At 43.4% G+C, this 15,973-nt stretch overlaps 2 protein-coding genes across 2 annotated transcripts; one reads left to right on the top strand and one right to left on the bottom strand.

Moving 5' to 3' along the window:
• Positions 1-132: 132 nt before the first annotated feature.
• On the bottom strand, positions 133-5,402 carry LOC118419492 (hydroxysteroid 11-beta-dehydrogenase 1-like protein A). Its single transcript, XM_035825897.1, has 6 exons — positions 5,187-5,402; positions 4,026-4,156; positions 3,431-3,542; positions 2,611-2,829; positions 1,454-1,620; positions 133-924 (listed from the first exon to the last, which is right to left on the bottom strand). Exons 1-6 carry the CDS (start codon positions 5,272-5,274, stop codon positions 733-735), a joined length of 909 nt encoding a protein of 302 aa, XP_035681790.1. The 5' UTR covers positions 5,275-5,402; the 3' UTR covers positions 133-732.
• An 827-nt stretch (positions 5,403-6,229) lies between these two features.
• LOC118419756 (hydroxysteroid 11-beta-dehydrogenase 1-like protein) lies at positions 6,230-13,313 on the top strand. Its single transcript, XM_035826331.1, has 7 exons — positions 6,230-6,366; positions 7,409-7,539; positions 8,454-8,565; positions 8,936-9,151; positions 11,953-12,119; positions 12,540-12,725; positions 13,144-13,313. Exons 1-7 carry the CDS (start codon positions 6,279-6,281, stop codon positions 13,147-13,149), a joined length of 906 nt encoding a protein of 301 aa, XP_035682224.1. The 5' UTR covers positions 6,230-6,278; the 3' UTR covers positions 13,150-13,313.
• The last annotated feature ends 2,660 nt before the right edge of the window (positions 13,314-15,973 follow it).

Below are 15,973 nucleotides of genomic sequence, written 5' to 3'. Positions count from 1 at the left end.
CGGCGGAGATGAATCACTTTGAAGATTTGACAGGAGAAAGAAAGAAAGAAACATTACGAATACAATATATTTCACCATACTATGTATGGCTGAAATATAAAAACATTACGAGATGCCACACTATGGTAGAGGATGTGTAATGCTCAAAGTTTACTCATAAACTTTACAAACTGTCTGTGAGTTAAAAGTTGAAAGCCCCTTGGTGGAAGTAGCTAGCCTATGCCAGGCTCCATGGATCGCTGGACAAATAGTAGAAACTGGCCAAAAAGAGTGAATAGTATGCTAGCAAAGTCGGACAGCCATACGTCCAATACCAGAGACAAGGATGGTGTTTTCAGCACTAGGGACAGGGATGGCGTTTTCAGCACCAGGGACAGTGTTTTCAGCATTAGGAGCAGGGATGATCACATTCATCATTTCTGTTAACATGCTCAAACATGCGTGATACCCTTTTGAAAAAGGCCTTCAAAATGGTGCACAAAAGCGTTAAATGTTAGAACATGTTCAGATGTTGGCAGAAATGAAGTACATCCCTCTGCGATGTAAGTAGCCTTTGTGATCCAAGGAAATGCAAACTCCAAAATTGCCTATTGGACCCTAAGGACAGTGTAGAACAGGTGTTCCGTCCGACTTCTCTTGCATACTATTACTTACTACTCGCTCTATTTGGTCAACGTCAACTATTTGTCCAGCAGTCCACAGAGCCTGGTAGAGGCTAAAAAGCAGCAAATTTTACATTTCCATCTTTGTTAGAAGGATGTCCACAAGGCCAGGAGCGAAGGCCCTGAGTTTCGCGAAGGTCCAAACCATCCCTGCCGGGTAGTAGACCTCGCGGGCGCGGGTCGCTCCAGCGTGGATGATGGCCTGGACTGTCTGGTCCATGGGCGCGGCCATGTCGAGCATCGCCTGTCCACCCTCCTTATTCTGGAAGAAATTGACATGTGATGTGTTTTATTTCTTAGCATGGACTATGTGTGTTAGTTAAGTTAGGACTAAGACAAACTGTTGTGTCTCTGGTATCCTGACTTACCCTATTGTACATTTAACGCTGGATCTTAAGCCTTTATTGAGGTCGACTGCTGGCAAGGGACAATTTTAGTTTTGTGTCCTGAAGCAGTTCTGATTTATATTGACCTGAACTATAACTGCTGGATCACTTCAGTCAAAAAACGAAAACAGAGATTCCCTACCTACCGACCCTACATTTTTCAGGTTTTACCATCATGACACTTTTACCATGTCCACTTGCTGCGCATCATTAGGACTTTAAACTGTATCTCTGTATTATATATACGTTGACTGACCCTTGCCTCTTCCCTGATTTGAGCTTTTATGAATAAACAAAGGGTTAAACAAACAAACTTATCTTATCCAAGAACCAAGAGATTGGTGTAACCCTACTGTTATGGTGACTAGCAAGGTATGATAACTTCCTTCGACTGTTCTACCGTACCTCATACATTTTCTCTGCCATCGGTGTACGTATGAACCCCACCAGGGCGAGAGTGACGGACACGTCCTGCCCCGCCTTTATCAGTTCCACACGGAGCGAGCTGAAGAACCCGTCCAGGCCGAACTTCACCGCTGCGCCCCAGGCCAGGGTGGGAAACGGAACTTTTCCTACAAACGACAAACAAGGTCAGAGATTGGTCTCCAAGCAGATGTGTCAGCTGGATAAAAAAGAGGGCCTCTAGACTTTTTGTTTTTTGATTTTCGAGAATGTGTAATGCTATAAGTTTACTCATAAACTTAACAAACTGTCTGAGTTAACAGTTGAAAGCCCCTTGGTGCAACAAAGTAGCTACATGTAGCCTCTGCCAGGCTCCATGGATTGCTGGACAAATACAAGTAGTAGAAACTGGCCAAACAGATACATCCGATACCAGAGACAAGGATGGTGGTTTCAGCACCAGGGTCAGGGATGGTGTTTTCTATTTGTTCTCTATTTGGTCAATGGCAACTACAGCCAGGGGTGCCTAAGCATTTGTGGTTGCGCAATTTCGCGTAAGGATCGTTCAAATCTCATAAGGTTTGTGTGAATCACATAGTGATTCGTGCAAATTTCATAATATTTGTGCGTTTTTGCAGCTGGATGTGTCAGCTGGATGAAAAAGAGGGTCTCTAGACTTTTTGGTAAGTGCGGTTCAGTAGAAGCAAATTCATTGCACAACGAATTACCTCACGCTTCTGTTAATTGCACAGAAGCATTGTTGTATCACCCAGATAACTGCAGAAAATGCGCTGGCAAATGGGGTGTGCAATTAAATGGCTTCTACTGTAGTACTGCAATGGCTGAGTGGGTAGAGTGTTTGTCTTGCATTTGGTAGGTCGTGAGTTCGATCCCCGGCCGAGACATACCAAAGACTTAAAAAATGGTACATGCTGCTCTCTCTGCTTTAATAGCACTCAGCATCTGGGAAAGAGTATGGAAGTTGAACACACACCACTACCACCACTACACGGACCAGCCCCCTGCTGTAGTGACTTGCACAGATGTGAAGCCCAAGGGCTACAGAAATGGAGATGGGCGCCACCCCTAAGCAACTACACAGATGTACGGGCAACTTTTAACTGTAGTAGCAGTAGAAGACAGTTGATCGTGCGACTTACCATGAATACCCGACATGACCACAACATGCCCGCTACTCTCCTTCAGCAGAGGCAGGGCCAGCGAGGCCAGCCGCACGTAACTGACCAGGTTGATCTTCAAGTAGTCCACGAAGAAGTCCATGTCAGGGTCGTCGTCCCAAGACTCTTCCTTGCCGAACTTCTCGTGAAGGTTTTTGACACTTGACCCGTCGTGGTTCAGGACTAGATAGTCAAGACGTCCTGAAAAAAATCACTTATGAACAAAAACTGAAGATCTCATACATTGACGAAGGTTAGACATCCAGGTAATAAGATGTGCCAAATAGCAGTTACCGTTACTCTAGTAACTGGATATGATTTTGGAATTAGTCAGATGTTTCATGTTATGCTGACAAAATGTAGTGTGTGCTACCTGAAACGTCTGACCGTTTCGAAAATCATATCCAATTGTAACGGCCGTTTGGTGAAGATCTCATACTACCGAGTCTTTGTGAATTTCTTGGTCGATTCATTAGTCTGTCTAAATATTAGTATTTCCAACTTTGGACCTGGACTAAGCCAACCTTCCGATCCTGCCAGTCTTTGGTTACCTCATCTTCCACCTCACATCCTGTCACTCAAATAACTATGAACACACACCACGACAAACAAATATACAGACTAAAAACAACACCTCCATTTGTGATGGATGAAACATAAAAGCAACCAATACGAAGGTGGACCCACAGTGCCATTTTTACCTTCATGAAATGTGCTGCAATCGAATACAGATTATGAATATGCTTTGGTTGTGACGAAAATGCATAGTGTTTTCGTCGGATGATTAAAATCCCATTTCTACCGAATTTCTCCTTGGCTGTTTGAATGGTTCTCTCACAATCCTCCGCCTTCCCCATGTCCCCGGCCACGTAGTGCGCCTCCTGGGCTCCCAGAGACACAGCCTTCGCTACCACCTAGGGGAAACATTATTTGGTCAAAGTTACAGTCTAGTACAGTAGAAGCCATGTAATTGCACACCCTATTTGCCAGCGTATTTCATGGATTATCCGGCGTGCGCAATAATGGGAAGTTATATTTAAAGTCTAGTACAGTAGAAGCTGTGTAATTGCACACCCTATTTGCCAGCGTATTTCATGGATTATCCGGCGTGCGCAATAATGGGAAGTTACCCAGTTGGACCATATACTGCAGTCATATATGTATTCAACAATTTATAATATAAACATGAAATTCGACGTCACACTTGCCAACTGGCTCAGGTGCTAAACATCATTTTGTCAAATTTACAGTTGTCTAGTAGCAATGTCAATTCTGGGTGTAGCGTCATATTTATATTTAACGATTTATTATGAAATTCAACATCACACGTACCAACTGATGCAGGTGCTACAAAGAATACTTTCCAAAACACTTTAAACAGTGTCCTTCATCCCCACCTCCTTCAGCCTGTTCTCCCTCCTGGCTGTGATGAGGATCTTTGCTCCCAGCCGGGCGTACTGGTACGCCATCTCTTCGCCGATACCGGTACTGCAGCCCGTGATGACAACAGTTGCCCCCCGCAGAGATTCTGAAAATAAAAGACAAAGACGTCACTTTTCTTAGTATGATTCAACTATCAGTGCTCATGGCATTGTAATTCTGTGCAGCTTGTAGTTTCTATCTCACAGAGAGTAAGAGTTAGTTGCTTCCCATATCTACGTGATGTTCTTTTGAACAAGCAAATGATTAACTTTCAATCATCGCGTGTTACCGAGGTTCAAGGTGTAATGTACAGGAGATACAGTCAAAGAGCTATGATCGTAGGTAGAGTGGGACTCATCGCCACCAAATACAGTAAAGGACATATATACCCACTACTATACCCACTAGATGTGCAGAAGTTAGGTGTGACGGATCGTTCAGTGTAATATAACCAGCTGCTACCGCACCGCGTGCCTGCGAAGCTGGTGTGTTACGCCGAAGGGCGGTTACACCGGCTATATACATACAGATACAGATACAGATACTGTCATGAATGTGTTCTTGGTCTGTAATGCCACAGTACCTGAAAATAATGCTAGGGGCCCAAAAGTGATGTGTTCCTTCGGAACCTCAAGATTAAACTACCCACGTACCAAAATACAAAAAAATGTACATACAAATCCATTAAAAGGATCTTGAGTTACAGGTGCGAAAATACAAAACAAAACCAAGAACAATACCTCCATCGGAGGAGCAACTCCTTTCCGGAGGTAACAACTTAGTAATAATTTATTTAATATCAAAGTTGCCCTATTCCTGAGGTCGTTTCAAGTATTGCCAAATGCAGCACGTGCCTACCAACACGTATCGCGTCACAGGCGTAAGAAGTGAGTAGGAAACAGTCTCCTGGCTCCCGGGATCCGAACCGTCAGGGCCGGCAGATCACAAACCCAACGCGCTGAACCGTTACGCCAAAAGGGTCAGGTCCGTTGGCATGGTAAGTTTGGCAGCGCTTGAACCCCACTCTTACACGGGGAATCACCGGAATGAATGTAGATAACGTTAGTGTTGCAAGTCTTGCTACACTGTAAACTAGGTCAAGACTATAGTTAAGGTTATAGTATGTTGATTTTTACCTGGATCGAAGTCATCGTAGCTCCAGTAGACTCCAGTCCCCACCGCTGCCAACACTACCACAAGACTGATCCACGCTAGACGCCCCATTCTCTCGATAGTACTAGTAAGTCAAGCAGCTCGCACGAGACACGAGGTTCGCAGGAGACGGGGAACGCACAAGGCACAAAGTCAAGCCCAAAGTTGAAAGAAGCACTTCCGCATCTCGTTCCCAGGAAACACCTGTTGTCAAGGTAGCAGTACACCGTGGCGCAGCGCCACTTAGCGGTTCCCGCGAGCGAGGCAAGCGTCCCTGACAAACTGGAAATAGATGCAGCTCTACTCTAACTTCACTAGTGGCGCGTTTGAACCACAATCTTATTGTCTCGGAAACCGTCTCAAGGTAGCAGAACACAGTTTTCGGCCTATGGGCCAGGGATTTCTATAATGCCACCACATGAGAAAATGCATTAAGGCGATTTGAATTAAAGAGATGTACCAACCAATACAGCATCAGTAATCCTGCCAGCAGGAGGTATATACACTTCCGATGTTTAGGTCTTCAAGACGTTGTGCATCCCGCCCGCCAGGGAAGACGATGATAATAATGATGATGAAGACGATGATGATGACGATTCAAGACAATATATTAGGAAGGCCTCTATAACAACGTTTTTTTTTAATGCGGCACTCCCGCAGTATTATGATATTGGCACCCAGTGGAAATATGAGAGTTGATGTTACCGCTTTACTGGAACCATCTCGCGGTGTCTAACAACTTAATTCTGGAATGTGCGTGGATTTATAACTTTAATGCAGAAATGTTCACGGTGGTTTAATGTTCACGGTTTTCGCGGTGACCGCTACACCGCTAACTTAAAACCACCGCGAAAATTTGTCGATTATACTATGAGACTACAGAGTATGGCGCCAACGCGAACTTAAAACCACCGCGAACAGCCTCAGCTACCGCGAAATTAAATGCATTTACTGTATTTAACACCTGTACGAGTAATTGCACCTGGGAACGAGACGCGGAAGAGATGCCTTTGACCTTGGGGTGACCCCTCTCGTGAAGCTTGAAACACCAGTAGCTGCTCGCTAAATTCGAAATCATGTCTCGTCTAGCGTGGGCCAGTCTTGTGGTAGTGTTGGCTGCTGTGGGGATCGGGGTCTACTGGAACTACGATGGCTTCGATCCAGGTAAAAATCAACAAAGAAACTCTAGTTTACAATGATGCAAATCTTGTAACACTATCTTACTTTGCTTGCAAAGCAATGCAAGTAGGCACTTCCAAATACTTGGAATACTTGGAATTTGATTTAGATATTAACTCAAGAAATCCGTTCTTTCTTAGTACTCTAACCTTTACTTTTAACCATCAGATCTTCTCTGGGATGCTCGTCCGAGGCCCGTTTGGTACTGCTTTACTTTATGTGTATCTGTATTATATAACTGGTATAACCGCCTTTCTTCGTAACACACAAACTTTGAACGGTACACGACAGCAGGTGGTTGAATTAGCGTTACACTGAACGACCTGTAAATTAAATCAAATCAAATCAGACCTTTCACACTTTAACAACATCGTCAAAGCTATCTCGTGCTGGGTCCCTACTACACTTATTGGCAAACAGTTCTGCTCTATTATAGCTATTTGACGTTGGACTTTGAACTTTGGTTTATTTGTACATGGTACCTTTAGCATAATAGAAACCCAGACCGCATGGCATCGCGTACTACGATCAAGTACACATAAATGTACTGTTGAGGGAAACTTCCGTCATGGTGCGTATACCAGAGTGCCAGATATCGAGAGTGTCTCGGAGTACACACTTGAGTAGAGGATACTCATTCAGTACAACAGACACCACATATGGCTCTGACCGAACTCACGTATTATAGGCATATCCAAAGAGCTACGATCAAACCAGAACGAACTGCGAATGTAAGAAAAGAACGAGCGAAGAACGAAAGCGATTTATCACATGCTATACAGTATTACTGTAACAGTCTTTTTTATTAAATGATATGACATGATGTGATGTGATATATGATATGATATGATATGATATATGATATGACATGACATGACATGGCATGACATGACATGACATGACATCATATGATATGATATGATATGACATGACATGACATGACATGACATGACATGATATGACATGACATGACATGACATGATATGATATGATATGATATGATATGTGATATGATGCTTGTCCCCAGAGACAATACGCGGTGCAACAGTTGTCATCACGGGCTGCAGTACCGGCATCGGCGAAGAGATGGCGTACCAGTACGCCCGGCTGGGAGCAAAGATCCTCATCACAGCCAGGCGGGAGAACAGACTGAAGGAGGTGGTGTGATTTATGTTGGCAAGGATAAATCGGTTAGGGATAAAAGCGCGAATGCTGACTGTCGCATCTTGTCATATGGAATATGGTTGTTAATTTAGGTAGCCCCATATCATTCTATGAATCCGTAGGGGTAGTGTAATCTCCAAGCAGATCCTACAATGGCATAAGATAGTACCAAACTGGCCAGGAGATATTCAGCCAAGAGGTGTACATTTCCCCGGTAGCGAAACACACTCCTAAGCCGGCTTCACTCCTCTGCCGGCTTTTGATACTATCTAATGCTACCGTAGGATCTGCTTGGAGATTAGGGGTAGTGAATTGTTATCCACTGTGTCTAGGGCATGGTGCCCCTAAGGCCTGTCTCGGCCACAAAGCCCCGCCAAGGCCACTAGCCGCAGCTAGATACTCATTTACACCTGAGTTAAGTGAGGAAAGTCGTGTAAAGTGCCTTTCCCAAGGGCACAAGGTCGGTGACACGGCAGCCGGATTCGAACCCGCAACCTCTCGGTCTCGATCCGAACATGCTGCAACTTCGCCAAGTCTGCCTCCTCATCTGTCAAATCGACAGGAGAATTCCCCCAAAAAAGGGCATGGTATTGGAAGGCGGAACCCATCCCTTTCCTTCTACCTCCACAAACAAAGTCGATGACGTGGGGAGAAAGTCGTGTTGAGTGCCTTTCTTAAGGAAGCCAACATCGGTGGCACATCAAGGGATTCGAACCTAGTGCCTTTTGGGGCAAACACTCGAATCATTTTGACAAGACTTCGCCAATAACAATAGCTGGGTACCGTACCAAAAAAGACTACAAGTTGCCTACGCTCATAGTTACGTCTTATCGTGTGACATACAGTGACATTGATGCAAAACGATCCGACTGAACTGTAAGTTTGACTTGCAGTGATGTTCCCCCCAGGTCGTGGCGAAGGCCGTGTCTCTGGGAGCCCAGGAGGCGCACTACGTGGCCGGGGACATGGGGAAGGCGGAGGACTGTGAGAGAACCATTCAAACAGCCAAGGAGAAATTCGGTAGAAATGGGGTTTCATCAGAGCAAATTAATTATATATGTGTGACTTACAACATATCTATCTAAATGCCACTCACACACACAGACACACACACACAGACACATAAAAACACACACATACATACACTCACATACACACAGGCTACACACACACACACAAAGTGACACACACAAAGGCATTAGTAGTAGTCCACTGTGTCCTGCTGCTGCAGTGGTCGTAGATACTCTGCAGCTGCAATCAGTCTTTCTTCAAAGGCTATAGGTAGCATTCAAACACATAAATACACACACAAAAAAACACGATTGAAAGTTAGATAACACATGATATATCCGTGGATTTTTATTCTTTTTCATCATGATTCAATTTTCAGGACGCCTTGACTATTTAGTCCTGAACCACGTAGGTACAAGCGTCAGGAGTACTCGTGACTTTAAGAAGTTACAGCCTTGGGACGAGGACCCTGATATGGACTTCCTCGTGGACGTGTTAAACATCAACCTGGTCAGTTACGTGCGACTGGCCTCGCTGGCCCTGCCTCTGCTGAAGGAGAGTAGCGGGCACATCGTGGTCATGACTGCTCTCGGTGGTAACTATTCCGCAGACGCTACTCAACATTACAAACATTGCGCAGGTCAATTATCGATGTTGTTGAAACAAGGGCTTAATAAGCAATGTCGACGTAGGTTAGACATCCAGGTAATAAGATACACCAAAAAGTAGTTACTCAAGCAACTGGATATGGTTTTAAAGTTAGTAGTTGTCTACTGTGTTTCCAAAACCATATCCGGTTGCTTGAGTTACTACTTTGTGGTGTATCTTATTACCTGGATGTCTAACCTACATCGACATTGCTTATTAAGCCCTTGTTTCAACAACATCGATAATTTGATCTGCGCAATGTTAATAAGCACTAGAAAGGCCGACATTTGCTTGAGAGCAAATGCAGCATATTTCAGCCATCTCCCTCCTCATGCAACAACAGACTATTCCAAAATCACCCATGTGCAAAAATGGAACACTTTTGTTTAAAAGTCACTTCCACTAATGACACTTAATGACACCCAAAAATGAATCTTACAAAATTCCTAGTGCAAGAATGGACTCTTCCAGTGCACCCCATGTGAATTTGCACAATAGACCAGTCCAGAAATACTCTCACTGAAAACATGGTCAAGGTTGAACTAAGCAAAAAAGGCATGAAAAGGTAAAATAGACCAGTCCAAAAACACTTCCACTTAAAATGGAATATTGAATTATCACCTTTCTAAAACTAAATTTGAAAACATCCCCATGCAAGAATGGACTCTTTTTGCGATGCCCCTATGTAAAGTGGTGCAGTCCAAAAATACATTCGCTAACCGGTGTTGACTTGGACGTAATCACCAAAGTCCCAAAAATGGATTTTAAAAATCCCCCCATGTAAGGATCGACTCTTCCAGCACAACCTATGTAAAATTGCAAAGTTGACCAGTCAAAAAATAACCACACTGAAACACTTTGACATATCAAATCACCAAAGTCCATAAACAAATTTTAAAAAATGCCCCCCTCCATGCAAGAATGGACTCTTCCAGTGCACCCCATGTAAAATTGCAAAATAGTCCAGTTCAAAAATACTCCCATTGACATTATATAATCAACAGTCCAAAGATGAATTTAAAAAATATGTACCCCCTCTGTGCCAGAATGGACTCATCCAGATAACACCGGGCTCACTGATTGGCTGCCAATCCCCTTCGGGATGTTGACTCAGGCTACGTGATTGGTTGCCTCTTTAATCAAGTTACTAGTATATATAGACATGTGCACATGCTGTCTTCAGGTGGGAGAGGTCAACGACCTTGAGGTCGTTGACCCTCTGGCCAGTGGAGAATTACTAAAAAAGTACCCAAATATATCATTTTGAAGTGGTTTATGCCAGAAATTATACATGGGTCATTTGAATGAATATCTAGTGCACCTATGTACCAAAATGTAGGTCATTTGGGTACAAGACCAGGGAACAGGAGCCAAAAGCGTACGTTTTTGGTCAAACAATGGCCAAAAAATTCCAAAATTAAGCATTTTGTTGTACCGTATGCCAAAGGTGTCAATGAATTCATGTGCGCATATGTAGACGGCACTCTTATACCAAATTTCAGGTCATTTTGTTGTAAAATGGGGGTATAGGAGCCAAAAAATGTCATTTCTGGGGCAAAAAATGGCAAAAAATGCCAAAATTAAGCATTTTGCTGTACCGTATGCCAAAATTGTTTTTGGAATTTTGTGGGCATATGATCAAGGCACCTCTGTACCAAATTTTAAGTCATTCGGCTGTAAGACCAGGGAACAGGGGGGCAAAATGTACATAAAAATTACAAAAAACATGAATAAAATCATTTTAAAGGAAGATATGAAAAAAAATGACAAAAAAGCACCTGGGTATTGACCCACTCTACCCTTGTGCCAAATTTCAAGTAATTCGGTCCAGGAACGACGGAGTTGAATCGATTTAAAGATTTGACAGGAGAAAGAAAGAAACATTACGAATACAATATATTTCACCATACCCATGGTATGGCTGAAATATAAATATTGCTCGCTGTTTCAAATCGCCCAAAGCTTTTTTGTCTTTACTATCAACGTTAACTGATTGGATATTTCAAAGAAAATACGGAAAACACCTGATATCCAATGGTTTTGCCCGACTTGGGATAGCTTCTTAAAGACCGAAAGAAGGGCCACGGACAGATTTGAGTTTACCTCATACCCTCTAAATCACAGTTTGTATTGCTTTCAACGCCTGGGCTTAGTGACATGAAGTACCGAAAATATCCATTTCTCAGTCCCCACACTACACTAATAACATTCCTACAGACATTTTGATTCTACACTAACAGTGTTCCTTGATACGTTTGTGAAGGTTAGACATCCAGGATATGATAAATAGATGAAGGTCCAAACTCTTCTCCTGGATAATATCAATATTTTATTCAGACGATTCGGAAGACATCCATCTTCCTTCCTCAGTGAAATGAAAATGAAGATTCGTCTTCACCTAGTGTTCCTTGATATGCAGGAAATTGTATATATATATATATATATATATATATATATGTGTGTGTGTGTGTGTGTGTGTGTGTGTATGTATATATATATATATATAGAGAGAGAGAGAGAATTTCCTGCATATCAAGGAACACTGTTAGTGTATAATCAAAATGTCTGTAGGAATGTTATTAGTGCAGTGTGGGGACTGAGAAATGGATACTTTCGGTATACTTTTGTTAATTGCACGGAATCCCCAAAGTGGTGCGGTCCAACTTCGCATTGTTGCACCGTCCGAATAATTGCATGAAACACACTGCCAGTGAGTGTGCAATTAAACGGTTTCTACTGTACCTATAGCAAAGATTGCAGCCCCTAACCTGGCCTGGGGCGCAGCGGTGAAGTTCGCCCTGGACGGGTTCTTCAGCTCGCTCCGTGTGGAACTGCTGAAGGCCGGACAGGACGTGTCCGTCACCCTGGCAATTATCGGCTTGATCAGGACACACGGGATGCAGGAAATGTTACAAGTATGTACATACTATTATACCCATAGAGAGTTCGTGTAATTTGATTTATGTTATAACGCTACTTATGTTATACTATACGCGCGGTCGAATATTCGAATACCAGATTCGGACGTTGAAATTGCTGAAAATGTTGCACATAACGTCATAGACTAAGAATATCAACAGCTGACGCGCCGCATCCCAAGTGGCGAATTGTACATGTCCTTCTGAATTTTGAACTCACGGTGGTAGGATTTCATTATAGTCTATGCAGAGATGTTTATCAAATATGCTGGGGTAGAAGGAGATTTATTATATAACCTTCAACCCAACACCATGGCAGACTCAGAACTTCGATACATTATGTTATAACATATCATTGACGCCACGATGACACCGTAACGTGTCTTTCCGACCAACAAGAAACCAAATTTCTTCCAGAAAACGGAGAAGGGACGAGAGATGCTGAAGATGACCGTGCCTGTGGACGACACAGCCCGCGCCATCATCCGGGGAGGGGCAACCCGCGCCCGCGAGGTCTACTACCCGGCAGCCTTTTGCTGGACGCTCACCAAACTCAGGGCCATCGTTCCCACCTTCGCCGATAACTTCTTATTCCACAGGGAGTTGTGAGTAGGGCTGGGTATCGGTACAGTGTATTTCTTATTGGACCGGTCCAGAAAAACCGGACCTGAAAAAATTAGGTGGACCGGATGTTGGACCGATTAGAAAATTAACAGATTATTTAACCAGGCATTCACACGTTTTGGCGCTTGCAGGTGGAAGAAAATAACAAGAGTGAAGTAGAGTAGAGTTTATAGTAATTTCTACCAAGTTTTACAGCCAATCGTACAGGTGCAGTTAGCGTTGAAGGATTTTAAAACGCCAGTGTAAGTCTAATACTCCACCAAACAGATCTCTTTGTAGTGAAATGGACCATTGGTATGAGTCATACTGCATCAGGTTCAGGTCCGGACCTGAACCTGATCCTTTGGACCTGAACCGGACCTGGACCTGAATTTTCTGTACCGGTACCCAGCCCTAGTTGTGAGTGCCCATCATAGGGGACTCTGATGTCCGACTTTCTAGAATAAACATTTAGATGTATTCATCACCACTAGGAGTGGGTACCGGTACAAAACCGTTTTTTCTTATTGGACCGGTCCGGAAAAACCGGACCTGAAAAAATTCGGTGGATCGGATGTTGGACCTATTGGAAAATGGACAGATTATATGATCAGGAATTCACACGTTTTAGGCCTTACTCGTTGAAGAAAATAACAAGAGCGAAGTAGAGTAGAGTCTATAGTCATTTCTACTAAGTTTCACTGTCAATCGTTTGGAGGCAGTTTAATATAGCATTACAAGATTTAAAACGCCAGTGGTAGTCGAACTTCAGTACTCCACAAAACAGATTTCTTTGTAGCGAAATGGACCTTTTTTTCAGTATCGTCCATTCACATGTTTTCACATACTGAATCAGGTCCAGGTTCAGGTCCGGACCTGGACCTTATCCTCTGGACCTGAACCGGACCTGGATTTTCTGTACCGGTACTCAGTCCTAACCGCCACCACTTGTAAGTGGCGCAGTGTCACCTAGCGGTTCCTGTAAGCAATGGATGCGTCCCCGACGAGGTCGAAATAGATGCAGTTCTATTCTAACTTCACTAGTGGCGCTTTTGAACCACAATCGTGTTGTCTCGGAATGCTAATTTAGTCTGCTGGTAATCTGACATACGCATGACATTTTCTTGACCAGAAACAAGATCTTTGTAACACACAATGTTATCATTGTAGCAACATGCTGAACTTGAATAATTGAAATGTGAACTTCATGTCTCAATTTGAGACAGAGATCTGAGAAGTATTAGTGATAGCACTAACTATGATCCTCAACATATATGCAATCTATTAAGGACAAGGTTTTCAGATATGTATATTCAAACTTTCTTCCATAATCTGTCTGCCGATACTGGAAAGCTTAGATTTTACAGAAAATTTAAAACCGAATATTGTATAGAGAAATATCTCGAACTTTGTGACTTTGAGCAGCGTTCAGCTACCAGTAAGATTAGAATTAGTGCCCACCCCCTGGAAATAGAAAAGGGGAGATATATGAAGCTACCTGTGTCCGAGAGGATTTGTAAATATTGCCCCTCAAATGCTGTGGAAGACGAGAGTCATTTTATCACTAATTGTTCTTTTTATGATGATATAAGAAACCAACTATTTATGAGTGTATCCAAAATACACGCTTACTTTCCAACTATTCCTGACAATGAAAAATCAATCCTACTATTAAAATCAAAGAACCCACACATTATAAAAGAAGTGGGTAAATTCGTCTTCCACTGCCTAAAGAGAAGAAGTCTAACCCAACAAAACCAGTATAATGTACACTAGCATAGCAATGTAGTTCCTAGCACCTTTGTATTTTTTCCTTATTTTACATGTTGTTTGTACACCTGCAATTAGCCCTCGGGCAAGAACTTGCAATAAACATATCATCAAAGTATTAGTGCATTTTGGCAAAAGTGGGTCACTGAATTTCTGTTGTTTGGGGACGGACCAAGATCAGATGAAGGAGCGGTAGTGAGGAGTTCCAAATGTTGAGATCGCGCATGGGCGATCTGTTGCGAGAAAAAGTATACCGTGGAGACTTGACAAAGCAAATATGGTGACCAAAGGGGGGTATCCAGGCAGACGTGTCTGCTGAATGAAGAAAAAAAAAAGAGAAGAATTTGGCCAAATAGCTGTCAAGTAATGATCAGTAATTTGCAATTGGATTTCAGTGAGTCTTTTGCAGTCTATCCAGTTATCACGTCAGCTATACTCCGGCCGATCAGCTCACTCCTGGGCCAATTAACTCGTACTGGATTTTTATTCTTAACTTGGCCAAATTCCCCTCTTACTATTCGACCAGGCAGGAGTCTGGAAGAGACTGACCATGGCCAGAACTATATAAACCAAGGGAAAACATCAAGGCTACTACTAGTATCTGGCCGGTTTCCATAGCCTCCAAGCAGACCCTACGGTGCCTTGTTGTTGAATAGAAACGCTCCACCCTGTTTCAGTGCAGGCAGACCTCCGGTGCCCGTTTGACTCCCTTTGGCCGGCTATCTCCCTTTGGCCGGCTATACTCCTTTGCCAGCTTTGATACTATCTCTTTAGGCACCGTAGGGTCTGCTTGGAGACTAGGTTTCCATCCCTCCCGACTTGCCCGCCCCTCCAGCCACCTTTCACAACACAGGCGTGTCCGCTCTCTCCCCCATAAAACACACAAAACCGCCAAATGGTGACGAATGTCCGCCGGCCGCCATGACCCGCGCGACCCCTGCCGTGACCTTGGCGGGTTCGAAAGGTTTGTTCAGGTTGTGCGGGACGTGAACCGTGCGGCCCGGGACGGACACTCGCATGTTTGAACCTCATTCTGGACGGGAGGTCTCCCATTCTCACAGAGATGTATACAGTACGATATTGCAGGCAACAACCCAAAATGAAAAGTTCAAAAGACCCTCTCGCGCTAAAAGTGAAATATTGTTCATCTTAGAACAGTGTTTGTTGGAACTTCATTCCTGAATCTAGAGTTCCCCATACTCCACAATTATTGCACGACAGAAAACGACAAAAGAGTATCATGAGGGGGAATTTAATTTCGTGGTCGGGACGTAACAGTGTGTCAGCGGTAGTATCGAGTTTGCGGTCGAAACTGTCATGCTGGGTTTTACTGTAAAAGGGCAAATTTTCGCGATGGTTTTAAGTTCTGGGTGGAGAGATAGTATCGTGTGCAAGTTCTCTTTTGTTTAAACCTTTGGATAATTCACAACATTTGAAAGGACACACAAAACGAAAGAAGATGCATGAAAGAACAAGCC

The sequence above is a fragment of the Branchiostoma floridae genome, chromosome 7 (assembly GCF_000003815.2).
Source record: "Branchiostoma floridae strain S238N-H82 chromosome 7, Bfl_VNyyK, whole genome shotgun sequence".
Taxonomy (NCBI): Eukaryota; Metazoa; Chordata; class Leptocardii; order Amphioxiformes; family Branchiostomatidae; genus Branchiostoma; species Branchiostoma floridae.
Note: the sequence above shows the minus strand (reverse complement) of the source record. Positions and strands in the feature narration are given on the sequence as shown.